The sequence below is a fragment of the Amblyraja radiata genome, chromosome 21, assembly GCF_010909765.2.
Source record: "Amblyraja radiata isolate CabotCenter1 chromosome 21, sAmbRad1.1.pri, whole genome shotgun sequence".
Lineage (NCBI taxonomy): Eukaryota > Metazoa > Chordata > Chondrichthyes > Rajiformes > Rajidae > Amblyraja > Amblyraja radiata.
This window is the reverse complement of record NC_045976.1, coordinates 38,324,761-38,341,268: the sequence shown is the minus strand read 5'-3', so window position 1 is coordinate 38,341,268 and position 16,508 is coordinate 38,324,761. Positions and strand designations below refer to the sequence as shown.

General features: G+C 46.5%; 1 protein-coding gene across 2 annotated transcripts in view; it reads right to left on the bottom strand.

Moving 5' to 3' along the window:
* The window catches only part of il15ra (interleukin 15 receptor subunit alpha), a 69,243-nt gene extending 62,045 nt beyond the window's left edge, over window positions 1–7,198 (bottom strand). Inside the window, exon 1 of one of the 2 annotated variants that reach the window (XM_033040106.1) lies at window positions 6,634–7,198. In XM_033040106.1, coding sequence (XP_032895997.1) covers window positions 6,634–6,697 — 64 coding nt within the window. In that variant the 5' untranslated portion in view covers window positions 6,698–7,198. The remainder of the gene's footprint in view (window positions 1–6,633) is intronic. The other variant, XM_033040105.1, reaches the window with a different exon arrangement.
* Window positions 7,199–16,508: the final 9,310 nt, after the last annotated feature.

Sequence of the window (16,508 nt, the reverse complement as noted above, 5' to 3'; positions counted from 1 at the left end):
GTAGGTCGGGACTGCTCTCTAGTTGTTGGTAGGATGATTCAGTTGCCTGATAACAGCTGGGAAGAAATTGCATCTGCTGTTTGTGCTCTTAGTGGAGTAGTGCCAGATTAGCGTGAAATGGTTTGGCTTGGGGAATGTCCTAATGCCATGTGTTCACTATTGCATTTTCAAGGGTGACTCACATAAATTTGTTTGTTTCATTTGGAAGTTGGCCGTTGGTCTTGGGTATTTCTGAAAATTACCCCCAGTTTCTGGACCTTATTAGCCATTATTCTTAGAAAAATAAGAATTGATATATCGAGCCGAGAAGCAGTCTTGCAAGTCATGCATCCTCATGAAGGAAGATGCTTAGAAAGATCATAAGAGATAGGAGCAGAATTAGGCCATTCGGCCCATCACTTTTACTCCGCCAAACGAAATGACAGCAGACGTGTGGGGCTATCAACTCCTTGAGGCTATACTCACTCAAAAGCTATCTTGATGTTTGATCTTGAAAGCTATCTTGAGTATGGAAGCTAAGAGGTCATGTTACAGTTGTACAAGACATTGGTGAGGCCACATTTACAGTACCATGTTCAGTTTTGGTCGCCCGGTTATGGGAAAGGACTTGAAAAGCTGGAAAGGGTGCAGAGAAGATTTACGAGGATGTTGCCAGGGCCTGAGGGCTTGAGCTTCAGGGAGAGGTTGAGTCGGATAGGACCTAGCCATCATAGATATTGGCCATAGCCAAGGATGTGGTAAAGTAGGTTTATCCTTTGCGTTGGCAGTTCTGTCCTTCGGGACATTGGTGGTGAATGTCAAAAGTTCTCTACCACAGAGGATTGTGGAGGCTAGATTATTAGGATCCTTCAGTTTTATTATACGGCATGCAGACAGCCCATCAGCAACCAAACGCACATTAGCTGAATCCTACACACTAGGGGCAATTACATAGAAACATAGAAAATAGTTGCAGGATTAGGCCATTCGGCCCTTCGAGCCTGCACCGCCATTCAATATGATCATGGCTGATCATCGAACTCAGTATCCTGTACCTGCCTTCTCTCCATACCCCCTGATACCTTTAGCCACAAGGGCCACATCTAACTCCCTCTTAAATACAGCCAATGAACTGGCCTCAACTACCTTCTGTGGTAGAGAATTCCACAGATTCACCACTCTCTGTGTGAAAACAATTAACCTACAAACCTGCATGTCTATGAAATGCGGGGGGAAACTGGAGAATCCGGAGAAAACCCACGCAGGTCACAGGGAAAATGTACAAACTCTGTACAGACAGCACCCGTAGTCAGGATCGAACCTGGGTCTCCGGCACTGTGAAGCAACAACCATACCACTGTGCATTTTCAACTGTGCCACTGTGTGCCTTGAAGAGGAAGTAGATAAAGTTTTGAACGGTCAGGGATTTATAGGGCCATGTGAAACAGAAAGAGAAGAGGAAATGAAGCTTGAGGAGATCAGCAAAGATCACATTGAATTGCAGGGAAAACTGAAGGGCAGAGCAGTCTATTCCAACTCCTTTGTTCTTAGTTCTTAGTTTGAATGGCGAATGGCATGTTGGCCTTCATAGCAAGAGGAGTTGAGTATAGGAGCAAAGAGGTCCTTCTACAGTTGTACAGGGCACTAGTGAGACCACACCTGGAGTATTGTGTTGTAGTTTTGGTCTCCAAATTTGAGGAAGGACATTCTTGCTATTGAGGGAGTGCAGCGTAGGTTCACAAGTTTAATTCCCGGGATGGCGGGACTGTCATGTGCTGAGAGAATGGAGCAGCTGGGCCTGTATGCTCTGGAATTTAGAAGGATGAGATGAGATCTTATGGAAACATATAAGATTATTACGGGTTGTACACGCTAGAAGCAGGAAACGTGTTCCTGATGTTGAGCGAGTCCAGAACCAGTTTAAGAATAAAGGGTAAGCCATTTAGAACGTAGATGAGGAAACTTTTTCACACAGAGTCTGGGGAATTATTTGCCACAGAGGGCAGTGGAGGCCTGTTCTCGGGATAGAGAGAGCTAGATAGGGCTCTTAAAGATAGCGGAGTCAGGGGATATGGGGAGAAGGCAGGAACAGGGTACTGATTGTGGATGATCAGCCACGATCACATTGAATGGCGGTGCTGGCTCGAAGGGCCGAATGGCCTACTCCTGCACCTATTGTCTATTGTCTATTGTCTAGTTTATTGTCACATGTACCGAGGTACAGTGAAAAGCTTTTTGTTGCGTGCTAACCAGACACCAGAAAGACAATACATGATTACAATCGAGCCATTTACAGTGTATGATAAGGGAATAGCATTTAGTGCAAGGTAAAGTCAGCAAAGTCTGATCAAGGATAGACTTTCCCTCACAGGGATATAACATGCTGCAGTAACTCAGCGGGTCAAGCAGCATCTCTGGAGAACAAGGATAGGTGACGTTTCAGATCTTCAGATTCCCGACTCGAAACATCACCTATCCATGCTCTCCAGAGATGCTGCTTGATCTGCTGTTACTCCAGCACTTTTTTTCTGTAAAGCAGCATAGAAACATAGAAAATATGTGCAGGAGTAGGCCATTCGGCCCTTCGAGCCTGAACCGCCATTCAATATGATCATGGCTGATCATCCAACTCAGTATCCTGTACCTGCCTTCTCTCCATACCCCCTGATCCCTTTAGCCACAAGGGCCACATCTAACTCCCTCTTAAATATAGCCAATGAACTGGCCTCAACTACATTCTGTGGCAGAGAATTCCAGAGATTCACCACTCTCTGTGTGAAAATTGTTTTTCTCATCTCAGTCCTAAAAGATTTCCCCTTATCCTTAATCTCTTATATCTCTTTTATAAACTAAGTTTATCCTTAAACTTAGTATAGAGTGGAAACAGGCCCTTCGGCCCAACTTGGCCACACCAACCAACATGTCCCATCTACACTAGTCCCACCTGCCCGCGTTTGACCCATATCCCTCCAAAGCTGTCCTATCCATGTACCTGTCTAACTGTTTCTTAAACGTTGGGAAAGTCCCTGCATCTGCAGTTCCTTATTCCTACTTTCCTTCACCTCCCAGACCCACAATCTTTGCCACCGCCGTGAGCATGGGCAGCGAGCACAGGGGAACCACCACCTGCAGGTTCCCCTCCAAGATGGATACCATCCCGGCTTGGATATGTGTCACCATTCCTTCATCATTACTGGGCCTAGATCCCAGAGGTTCTTCTCCATAGAAACATAGAAACATAGAAAATAGGTGCAGGAGTAGGCCATTCGGCCCTTCGAGCCTGCACCGCCATTCAATATGATCATGGCTGCTCATCCAACTCAGTATCCTGTACCTGCCTTCTCTCCATACCCTCTGATCCCTTTAGCCACAAGGGCCACATCTAACTCCCTCTTAAATATAGCCAATGAACTGCCCTCAACTACATTCTGTGGCAGAGAATTCCAGAGATTCACCACTCTCTGTGTAAAAAATGTTTTTCTCATCTCAGTCCTAAATGATTTCCCCTTTATCCTTAAGCTGTGACCCCTTGTTCTGGACTTCCCCAACATTGAAAACAATCTTCCTGCATCTAGCCTGTCCAACTCCTTAAGAATTTTGTAAGTTTCTATAAGATCCCCCCTCAATCTTCAGGTTACTTCAATCCAACAATGGCGTTGGAGTAATCTTACCAGAAGAACTGCAATCATTCTTAAAGCCAACCTTCCCCGATGCTGCCTGACCCGCTGAGTTCCTTCAGCACCTTGTGGTTTACTATAAATTATATAAGTGAGCTTTATCTTTATGTATCTTCCTTGCATGACAAGGGGTGTTCATGGCCTGGAGGATAGGTGAACAAGTGATATACCTGCAATGGTGTATCAAGTCAATTTTATTTCTATAGCACATTTAAAAACAACTCTCATTGACTAAAGTGCTTTACATCAGTGCAGGTACTAACGTGCTACATACAGTGGTACATAGATCTAACAATACATACATAAACACATACATACATACAGCGCTCCCTCAGAGGACCTCAAGATACGTTTATGAGTGGAAATAGGTTTTAAGTCTAGACTTAAAGGAGTCGATGGAGGGGGCAGTTCTGATGAGGAGGGATGCTGTTCCACAGTCTAGGTGCTGCAACCATAAAAGCATGGTTGTCCCTGAGCTTATACCTGGACCGCGGGATAGTCAGTAGCCCAAAGTCGGCTGACCTGAGGCACCTGGAGGTAGAATGGTGGGTTAGCAGATTTTGGATGTAAGTATGGAGAAGACAGATATTTTGCTATGTAGAAACAAAGAACTGCAGATGCTGATTAATCCACAAAAGGACACAAAGTGCTGGAGTAACTTAGCCTGTCAGGTACCGTCTCTGGAGAGCATGGATATGTGATGTTTTGGGTCGCGTCCCTTCTTCAGTCTACTATGCTGACTGGACTGATCCAATTTTGCTGTACACTTATACTCCTAGTTCCCTCTGCCCACAACAGTCACATGCCTTCACTGTTAGTGTCAACGATCAATGCTGCGAGAAGATATGGACTTCTGCCTGGTTTACACTCAAATACTTGATGTTCATACCGCTGCACAAGCCAAATATTATGATCTATCGCTGATCGACAGATGGCACAATAGGCTAAGTGTTCGGCTGGCAACCGGAAGGTAGCTGGTTCGAATCCCGCTTGGAGTGCATACTGTCGTTGTGTCCTTGGGCAAGACACTTCACCCACCTTTGCCTGTGTGTGTCCTTGGGCAAGACACTTCACCCACCTTTGCCTGTCTGTATGGAAGTAATTGTGTGAAGCACTTTGGGGTCAATGCAAGTTGACTAAAAATGTGCTATATAAATAAAGACATTATTATTATTATTATTATCATAACTTAGATTCATACAGCAGAGAAACAGACCCTTTGTCTCAACTTGCCCACCCCGACCAACATGCCCCATCTACACCAGTCCCATCGCCTGCATTTGGCTCATATCCTTCCAAAGCATTTTATCGGGATGCATCACAGCTTGGTTTGGGAACAGCTCCATCCAAGACCGCAAGAAATCGCAGAGATTTGAGGACGCAGCCCAGACCGTCGCACAAACCAACCTCCCTTCCACTGATTCCATTTACACCTCACGCTGCCTCGGCAAGGCCAGCAACATAATCAAGGACCAGTCTCACCCCGGTCACTCCCTCTTCTCCCCTCTCCCAGAACAATGGGTCACAGTTTAAGGATAAAGGGGAAATCTTTTAGGACTGAGATGAGAAAAATCATTTTTTACACAGAGAGTGGTGAATCTGTGGAATTCTCTGCCACAGAAGGTAGTTGAGGCCAGTTCATAGGCTATATTTAAGAGGGAGTTAGATGTGGCCCTTGTGGCTAAAGGGATCATGGGGTATGGAGAGAAGGCAGGTACAGGATACTGAGTTGGATGATCAGCCATGATCATATTGAATGGCGGTGCAGGCTCGAAGGGCCGAATGGCCTACTCCTGCTGCACCTATTTTCTATGTTTCTATGTTTCTATCAGGCAAGAGATACAGAAGTGTGAAAACACACACCTCCAGATTCAGGGAGGTTATTCTTCCCAGCTGTTATCAGGCAACTGAACCATCCTATCACAACTAGAGGGCAGTCCTGAGCTACTATCTACCTCATTGGAGACCCTCTGACTATCTTTAATCGGACTTAACTGGCACTTTACCTTGCACTAAACGTTATTCCCTTTATCCTGTATCTGTACACTGTGAACGGCTCGAATGTAATCATGTATTGTCTTTCTGCTGACTGGTTAGCACGCAACAAAAGCTTTTCACTGTACCTCGGTACAGGTGACAATGAACTAAACTGATGACCAAATCGAAGGTTGGGCTGCTGGAGAGAACTGGTGTCTCCTGGAATTAAAACATTAACCTGACGGGTGCTACAGAGAAAACAAATCAAGAGGGACTCTTAAAAAAGTGGTCGGTCGCCCTTCATTTCCATTGAATATTTGTTTTTTTTAAAAAGGCACTGCATTAGTATTGGCGATGTGGTTCTATAGTAGCCCCGGCAAGGCTGAGATGGAGTCTCAGTGAAGTTCCAAATACATGCAGGGAGCAATAAGGTTGTCGGTGTTAAAACAGCTCCCAATGTGAGGCATGGGACAGGAAGATACAAAGTGCTGGAGTAACTCTGCGGGTGAGGCAGCATCTCTGGAGAACATGGATAGGTGACGTTTCTGCTCTGTAGAAGGGTCCCGACCTGAAACATCACCTAAGATGGGTTTCGGCCCGAAACGTTACCTATTTCCTTCGCTCCATAGATGCTGCTGCACCCGCTGAGTTTCTCCAGCATTTTTGTGTACCTTCGATTTGCCAGCATCTGCAGTTCCTTCTTGAACACCGACCTACCCATGCTGGCCTGAGGTGCTGCCTGAGTTACTCCAGCACTTGGTGAAGCAGCAGCTTTTGAGTCTCCTCAAGGAACTGCAGAAGGGTCTCGACCCGAAACGTCACCCATTCCTTCTCTCCAGAGATGCTGCCTGTCCCGCTGAGTTACTCCAGCTTTTTGCGTCTTTCTGCAGTTCCTTGTTTCTAATGTAAATTGCAACTGGGAGGGAGGGAGGGGGAGAGAGAGGGCGCAACGTTGATAAACTGCCAGTCTGGTAACTTATTAAATGAACACAAGTCCTACCTTTGGAAGCAAGGGACTCGTGGATGATTGACCACAGGAGGAGAAACTGCTTGATCCAGGCCATGTGGAGCAGGTGGGTACTGCCTCTTCAACACCTCCTCGCAGTCCAGCCTCTCTGCGCTGCCATCCCTGTGTCTCTTGCCACAGACTTTTATAAAGAGGAGGTGGCAAGGATCAAAAGCCCCCTCTCGCAATGCGCTGCGTCCACAGGCGCTGACCCGCATGCTATGACTTTCACTTTCGCTTTTTTTCCCTCTCTCTCTCTCTCTCTCTCTCTCTCTCTCTTGTTTAACACTCTCCTTATTTCCGGAAGGGCGATAAATACCCCTGGCTGGTAGTCGGGGCGAGGGCAATGCACAAGTGTCTCGGGTCGCTTTGCTGGGAGTCAGTGTTGTTGCCAGCGAGAGGGCACGTTTAGTACCAGGACATTTCCGCGAACACACACACACACACACATGGGTTGGAAGGGAGGATTTCCACACGCCCCCTGCAACTGGGAACATCCTTCCCATTTGCTTATTCTATGAACACATGTCACATTTCAATTCCCGTTTCTTGGAATGAGAATTCGCATTATTCCTTGCATTGTGAGCTGCTTCCTCTCTCTGTCTCTCTGTCTCTCTCTTGTCTCTCATTAAGGGTTTGGACACGCTAGAGGCAGGAAACATGTTCCCGATGTTGGGGGAGTCCAGAACCAGAGGCCACAGTTTAAGAATAAGGGGTAAGCCATTTAGAACTAAGACGAGGAAACACTTTTTCACACAGAGGGTAGGGAATCTGGAATTCTCTGCCTCAGAGGGTAGTGGAGGCCAATTCTCTGGATGCTTTCAAGAGAGAGTTGGATAGAGCTGTTAAAGATAGCGGAGTCGAGGGATATGGGTAAAAGGCAGGAACAGGGGTACTGAGTGTAGATGATCAGCCATGATCACAGTGAACGGCGGTGCTGGCTCGAAGGGCCGAATGGCCTACTCCTGCACCTAGTGTCTGTCGTTTATTGTCTCGACCTGAAACGTCACCCATTCCTTCTCTCCAGAGATGTTGCCTGTCCCGCTGAGTTACTCCAGCTTTTTCAACCCCCTGCTGTACTCACTCTATACTCATGACTGCGTAGCCGGTCATAGTGCGAACTCCATCATCAAGTTCACTGACGACACCACTGTTGTGGGACATATCACTGATGGGGATGAGTCGGAGTATAAAAGAAAGATCGAGCGACTGTCCATATGGTGCCAGCATAATAACCTGGCCCTCAACACCAGCAAAACCAAGGAACTGATTGTGGACTTTGGAAGGAGTAGGATGGGGACCCACAGTCCCGTTTATATCAACGGGTCAATGGTTGAATAGGTCAAGAGCTTCAAATTCCTGGGCGTGCACATCTCTGAAGATCTTTCCTGGTCCGAGAACATTGATGCAATTAATAAGAAAGCACATCAGCGCCTCTACTTCCTGAGAAGATTACGGAGAGTCGGTTTGTCAAGGAGGACTCTCTCTAACTTCTACAGGTGCACAGTAGAGAGCATGCTGACCGGTTGCATCGTGGCTTGGTTCGGCAACTTGAGCGCCCTGGAGAGGAAAAGACTACAAAAAGTAATAAACACTGCCCAGTCCATCATCGGCTCTGACCTCCCTTCCATCGAGGGGATTTATCGCAGTCGCTGCCTCAAAAAGGCTGGCAGCATCATCAAGGACCCACACCATCCTGGCCACACACTCATCTCCCTGCTACCTTCAGGTAGAAGGTACAGGAGCCTGAAGACTGCAACAACCAGGTTCAGGAATAGCTACCTCCCCACAGCCATCAGGCTATTAAACTTGGTTCGGACAAAACTCTGAACATTAATAGCCCATTATCTGTTATTTGCACTTTATCAGTTTATTTATTCATGTGTGTATATATTTATATAATGGTATATGGACACACTGATCTGTTCTGTAGTCAATGCCTACTATGTCCTGGTGTGCTGAAGCAAAGCAAGAATTTCATTGTCCTATCAGGAACACATGACAATAAACTCACTTGAACTCTTGTTGTGTCTATCTCACTCTGACATGTGCCGAGTTCCATGGTGGGTCCATTTGGCAACTTTCTGGTAGGAGCTCATCTGGTGAAGAGCTTAATAGGATCCCATGGAGAAGCAGCAAACAGGTGCCTGATGCTGAAATACATTCTGCAGCTGGGCATGAGTCACCAGGCAGAAATCTGTAACGTCAACTCTAATTATATCATTTAATGGGTGAGGAAGTTAACCTTTGCCTGAGATCAGATTTATTTTTCTCAGCCTAGTGTTCAAACCTTGAACCAATGTACCAAGGGACAGTGGAATGCTATTTTGTTGCATGCTATCCTGTCATCGAAAAGACTATGCATTCCCACAATCAAGCTGTCCAGAGTGTATAGATACAGGGTAAAAGGTATATCGGGTAGTGTCCGATTAAAGATAGTTCAAAGGTCTCCAATGAGGTAGATTGTAGTCCAGCAATGCTCTCTGGTTGTGGTAGGATGATTCAGTCGCCTAATAACAGCTGGGAAGAAACTGTCCCTGAATCGGGAGCTGTTTAACAAAGAACTGCAGATGCTGGAAAAATTGACAAAAATGCTGGAGTAACTCAGCGGGTGATGCAGCATCTATGGAGCGAAGGAATAGGTGACGTTTCGGGTCAAGACCCTTCTTCAGACTGATGTGGTGGTGGGGGGGGAAGAAAGGAAGAGGCGGAGACAGTGGGCTGTCGGAGAGCTGGGAAGGGGAGGGTAAGGAGGGAGAAAGCAGGGACTACCTGAAATTGGAGAAGTCAATGTTCATACCGCTGGGGTGTAAACTACTCAAGCGAAATATGAGGTGCTGCTCCTCCAATTTGCAGTGGGACTCACTCTGGCCATGGAGGAGGCCCAGGACAGAAAGATTGGATTTGGAATGGGAGGGGGAGTTGAAGTGCTGAGCCACCGGGAGATATGAACATTGACTTCTCCAATTTCAGGTAGTCCTTGCTTTCTCAATCCTTCGCCTCCCCTTCCCAGCTCTCCCACAGCCCACTGTCTCCGCCTCTTCCTTTCTTCTTCTACCCCACCCCCCCCCCCCACCCCCACATCAGTCTGAAGAAGGGTCTTGACCCGAAACATCACCTATTCCTTCACTCCATAGATGCTGCCTCACCCGCTGAGTTCCTCCAGCATTTTTGACTACCTTCTGAATCAGGAGGCGTGTGTTTTTAAACTTCTCTTTCTCTTGCCTGTGGGGAGAGGAGAGAAGAGGGAGTGACCGGGGGTGAGACTGCTCCTTGGTTATGCTGGTGGCCTTGCCGAGGTAACGTGCAGCGTAGATGGAGTCAGTGGAAGGGAGGGTAGTTTGTATGAAGGTCTCAGTTACGTCCACAACTCTGCAATTTCTTGTGGTGTTGAATGGAGCTGTTCCCAAACAAGGCTGTGATGCTACACGATAGGAAATCCCATTGAGCCTTCTCTGTAAAGCTCGCGACTGATCTTTCAGAGTGTAGGAACTGCCGATGCTGACTTTCACCGAAGATAGACGCCAAATGCGAGAGTAAAGGGCCTGTCCCACGAGCATGCGACTGCATGCGGCAAGCGAGACCTAACGTGTTCACTTGAGCCGTACTGCCTCGCGGGGCTGGTCCCACTTCGATCGCTGGAGCCGTATGGAGATGTGTGGAGCTGGTCCCGACATCGCGCGGGGCTTCGAAAAACTGACACTGTTCAAAAATTCCACGCGGCCACAGCCTGCCGGCCCGCAACCGCATTGAGGCCGTACGCACCGCCTCGACGGGCGTACGCACTGTCTCGACACCGTACGCAGCGTCTTGACGGTGTACGCCTAGCGCGAACTTCCCGCGGACTTCGTTCGAACTTCACATCAACTCTAAGGGATCACTCGACCTCCGCGCAGCCCCAGCTTCTGGTTTGGTCGTGCTTGCCGCATGCAGTCGCATGCTGGTGGGACAGGCCCTTAACTCAGCGGGCCAGCAGCGTCTCCAGAGCGAAAGAATGGGCGAAGTTTCGGGTCAAAACCCTTCTTCAGCTCTCTGGCGAGAAGGAATGGGCGATGTTTCAGACCTGAAACGTCACCCATTCATTCTCTCCAGAGATGCTGCCTGTCCCGTTGAGTTACTTGATCATTAAGAGCTTTGTGTTCATTTTGGTCACCCTGTTAGGGGAAAGGTGTTGTTAAGCTGGAAAGGGTGCAGAGAAGTTTTATGAGAATGTTGCCGGGACTCGAGGTCCTGAGCAATGGGGAGAGGTTGAGCAGGCTCGGACTTTATGTCGCCTGCATGGTCATGAATAGTCGGCCAAACATTTTTCTGGTCGCCGCTGGATTTTCAACATGTTGAGAATTTTTGGTCACCTGCTGCGACTATGACGGGTGCCGGCAAGTCGCCGAAAACATCGAGTAAGTGGGACAAAGCAGGCAACTGGGACTAGTGCATGCAGCATGTTGGGCGGTGTGGGCAAGTTGGGTGCAGGGCCTGTTTCTACGCTGACAATTAGCCTCAAGCCGACTTTATCCATAGCCCTTAGCTTCGTCTGTAATCCATAAATAAACCAAAGCCACTTTAGATTATACTCAGTGATTCACTTCTGTAGCCGGCTCGGCAGTGAAGATTCTCATTCAAACCATTTTTCAGTCTATTTGTTAAAACATTTAAATGTTTCCATTTCCAAAACTTGGCCATTGTCGCGTATAATGTGGCCGACTAGGAAAAGGGGAGATGCAGCGAGACCTGGGTGTCATGGTACACCAGTCATTGAAAGTAGGCATGCAGGTGCAGCAGGCAGTGAAGAAAGCAAATGGTATGTTAGCTTTCATAGCAAAAGGATTTGAGTATAGGAGCAGGGAGGTTCTACTGCAGTTGTACAGGGTCTTGGTGAGACCACACCTGGAGTATTGCGTACAGTTTTGGTCTCCAAATCTGAGGAAGGACATTATTGCCATAGAGGGAGTGCAGAGAAGGTTCACCAGACTGATTCCTGGGATGTCAGGACTGTCTTATGAAGAAAGACTGGATAGACTTGGTTTATACTCTCTAGAATTTAGGAGATTGAGAGGGGATCTTATAGAAACTTATAAAATTATTAAGGGGTTGGACAGACTAGATGCAGGAAGATTGCTCCCGATGTTGGGGAAGTCCAGGACAAGGGGTCACAGCTTAAGGATAAGGGGGAAATCCTTTAAAACCGAGATGAGAAGAACCTTTTTCACACAGAGAGTGGTGAATCTCTGGAACTCTCTGCCACAGAGGGTAGTCGAGGCCAGTTCATTGGCTATATTTAAGAGGGAGTTAGATGTGGCCCTTGTGGCTAAGGGGATCAGAGGGTATGGAGAGAAGGCAGGTACGGGATACTAAGTTGGATGATCAGCCATGATCATATTGAATGGCGGTGCAGGCTCGAAGGGCCGAATGGCCTACTCCTGCACCTAATTTCTATGTTTCTATGTTTCTATGTATATTTTCATAGTGATCGCTGCATAGCCCAGAGATTTGGGAAAGGCGGGACCACATTTCCTATCCTGCCAGCCCCCATGGAATGCGTTTAATACTTGGTTTATCTCTGATTTAGTTTATCTCCAGTTTATTTCACTTTGAGTGAAATATCAATGACCTGCACCTGACCACTGTTTCTCACTCCACAGATGTGCATAGTGCTTCTTGAATACATTGTCTCTAGGGGTCAAGGAAAGAGCGTTCACGTCGCGGCCCTGTTTCCACCAATCTTTCCACCACCACCACGCACAAGAAGCGACTAGACAGACACCATTGTGTGCAGATGCCGAGGAGTGTGTTCAGCTCTGGCTGCACAACTTCTAATCTTATGTGTGGACTCGATAAGATGAAAACCTTGTCTCTATCCTCTGACTCAAAGCATAAACTCTTTCTTTTATCCTTGAGAGTCCCTACCTTCTTCCCCGTTACTGGGCCCACATATGGAAAGTAAGAATAGTGGCGAGGCAATTAATAGGTTTATCGTGGTTTAGATTCCACAGCACAGCGAGCATAGTTAAAATAAACATTGGGGGTTGTAACCAGCTGAGGGTAATAAAACTAACTAGGGGTACTGACCTTTATGGTACCTATTTGTAATACAAGTGGAAAGACCCCACAGCCATCAGGCTATTAAACCTGGCTCGGACAAAACTCTGATTATTAATAACCACTTTCTGTTATTTGCACTTTATCAGTTTATTTATTCATGTGTGTATATATTTATATCATGGTATATGGACGCACTTATCTGTTTGTAGTAAATGCCTACTATGTTCTGTGTGCTTAAGCAAAGCAAGAATTTCATTGTCCTATACAGGGACACATGACAATAAACTCACTTGAACTTGAAGAATGGTATACTAAGTAACAGGGTGTATAATGTTAAAGGCAACTGGTGAAAGGCAAAGATGAAAAGCTATAGAGGCATCGATCAATGTTGACTTATTTAAAAAGTATAGAATTCACAAGTAACCATGTCATGAGAATATAAAAATACTGTAGGTACTGTGAATCTTTGAAACACTTTGGGTTCCCTCAGGGTGTATGCTAGTGCATACTGTTAAGGCCTTCAATAAACCGATTTGTTCGAGAAACTCACCACTGATCTACAAGATGTTTTATGTGGTGTCTGTTCCAAACTGAGTTGGGCCCCCAGTAAAGCCCGATTCAGGGTAAGGGTGTATCACAAAATTCCCACCTTCAGACCCTATCTGTTTGAGGATATTTTTAACTGTGTAATGTTCAGCATCATGAATGTTGTTTGCACGTTCGCCCCGTGATGGCGTGGGTTTCCTCCAGGTGCTCCATTGTCCTCTTACGTACCAAAGACGTGCGGGTTTGTAGGTTAATTGGCCTCTGTAAATTGCCCTTAGTGGGTAGGGAGTGTGAAAGTGGGATAACATAAAACTAGTATGGATGGGGAATCGATGGTCAGTGTAGACTCTGTAGGCCGAAGGGCCTGTTTCTAAGATGTATCGCTAAAAAAAAACTAAAAGAAACAGCATGGAAACTGGTCCTTTGGCTCACCGAGTCCACGCCGACCATCGATCACCCGTACACTAGTTCTATCCTGCACAGCAGGGACAGTTTACAGAAGCCAAGTAAGAAACCTGCACATTTGGAATCTGGGCGGAAGCCAGAGCACCCGGAGAAAACCCACACGGTCACCGGAAGAACATCCAAACTCCATATAGAGAGCACCCGTGATCAGAATTGAACCTGGGTCTCTGGAGCTGTAAGGTAGCAACTCTACCCTCTACCGCAGCACCATTGTGCCGCCCCTTACAAGGAACTGCAGGTGCTGGTTTAGGAAAATACACATATTGGCCATAAGGGATAGGAGTAGAATTATGCTATTTGGCCCATCTAGTCTACTGCCATTCAATCATGGCTGATCTATCTCTCCCTCCTAACCCCATTCTCCTGTCTTCTTCCCATAACCTCTGACACCCATACTAATCAAGAAGAGCTGGAGTAACTCAGGGAGTATGGCAGCATCTCTACCACTGTGCCCACCCACTGTATTTCTAAGCTAAACGCTAAACTATTAAATGACAGTTTTGACTGATGTTGTATAAACAGCGGGACCACCCACACGCACAGATCCTGTGGCCAAGGGATAGACTGGGAGAGATCATAGGACAACACAACCTCTCCCCCAATGTGAACTATATTGGTTTCCCAGTACAGATTCCCAAAGAGTTTGCAGAAAGGCCTGGGCTAGCTCTTTAATGTTCCTCCCCAAATGATTTCTTCTCAATCACAATCACAATCATACTTTGATTTGCAACGTTCTCTTTGTTTTCCCCAGGTGCTCCTGTTTCATAGAAACATAGAAAATAGGTGCAGGCCATTCGGCCCTTCGAGCCTGCACCGCCATTCAATATGATCATGGCTGATCATCCAACTCAGTATCCTGTACCTGCCTTCTCTCCATACCCTCTGATCCCTTTAGCCACAAGGGCCACATCTAACTCCCTCTTAAATATAGCCAACGAACTGTGGCCTCAACTACCTTCTGTGGCAGAGAATTCCACAGATTCACCACTCTCTGTGTGAAAAATGTTTTCCTCATCTCGGTCCTAAAAGATTTCCCCCTTATCCTTAAACTGTGACCCCTTGTTCTGGACTTCCCCAACATCGGAAACAATCTTCCTGCATCTAGCCTGTCCAACCCCTTAAGAATAAATCCCACATTTCAAAGAATCACCGGTTTGTAGGTTAATTGGCTTCTGTAACTTGCCACTGGTCTGTAGGATGCAAAGGTGGGATAATGTAGAAGAGTATGGGTGATCGCTGGTGGGTGGGCAGAAGGGCCTGTTTCCACGCTGTTTCTCTAGACAAAGAAAGTTAGCCTGCACATCTACACTCCAGGAAGTTTAAAAATATTCGACATGTTATTGAACACGATAGCAAACTTCTACAGATACAATTTGGACTTTACTGTGGAGTTTATACTTCAGAATTACAGTGGGGAGCCAGGCCCTTCGGCCCACTGAGTCCATGCCAACCAGTAATCAACCAGTACACTTGCACTATCCTACACACTAGGGACAATTTGCAATTTTACCATAGCTAATTAACCGACCAACCTGCACGTCTTTGGAGTTTAGGAGGAAGCCAGAGCACCTGGAGACAGCCCATGCGGTCACAGGGAGAATGTACAAACCCTGTACAGACAGCACCCGTAGTCAGGATCGAACCTATGTCTCTGGCAGTAAATCTACCGCTGCTCCACTGTGCTTCTCTACGCAGAAAGTAGTGCCACCATTACCATTGGAAAGAAATTTCCCATTACATTACTTCAGACTCTTGGATTAGTGAATTCAATGTTCTTACCACTAGGCTGTTAGCTACCCAAGTGGAAGATGATGTCTGAAGAAGGGTCCCGACCCAAAACATCACCCATCCTTTTTCTCCAGGGATGCTGCCAGACCCGCTGAGTTACTCCAGCACTATCTCCGGTATATATCAGCATCTGCAGTTCTTTGTATCTTCACCTATCACTTGTCAGGCTTCCTTCACCTCTCTTCCAACTTTCTCCTTGCTGCTACTATCCATTCGCGTCCTCCAGAGATGTTGCCTGACCCGCCGAGTTACTTCAGCATTCTGTGTCTTTTTTTGTAAACCAGCATAACAGTAAGAAGAACAGTAAGGATTAGCAATAATTTCTGGCCTTGCCAACAACATTCACACAAAAAAAAACATTATTTATTGCATGTTCTTTTGTTTAGAATCACTAATCCTCGAATAAATTGCCATGATGTTGTAAATAGCTTGTTCTAAGCTTCCCCCCCAGTCTAGTTTCAGTCAATAAGATACTGAGTCAAGCACTTGCGCAACTAACGTTTATTTTGGAAAAACACAATAACTGTTCCCCACTACTATACCTAATCACCGCGGGTTCGATCCTTGTATCTGCTTGGCCAAGCCCTTCTAGCCTGGTACAAGCAGAGACACTCCAAAAGGTCACGCAGTCCCAAGTGTTCTTCCAGAAGATCGCCACAGGACCTCGTGGGAGCGGCCTTATATAGGTCCCCGAACCTTGAGGGGCCGAACCATATGGGGGTGGTCTCTTTACAGCCCAATAACAGATATCGATTAACGCAGGACATGATAGACATTTCCCTAACCCAATAATACAGTGACTAATACAATGTATCTGACAAAGTTTCTAGATGCAAGTTAACAGAGATGAATTATGCAACACGTGCCTGGATATTCAAGAAACCCAGACAAGGCTCAACACTTAACCCAATCAACATCTAGCAAAGTAAAGCTTTGCAACAATATTTACAATGTGTATTTAAGAAGGAACTGCAGATGCTGGAAAATCGAAGGTACACAAAAAAGCTGGAGAAACTCAGCGGGTGCAGCAG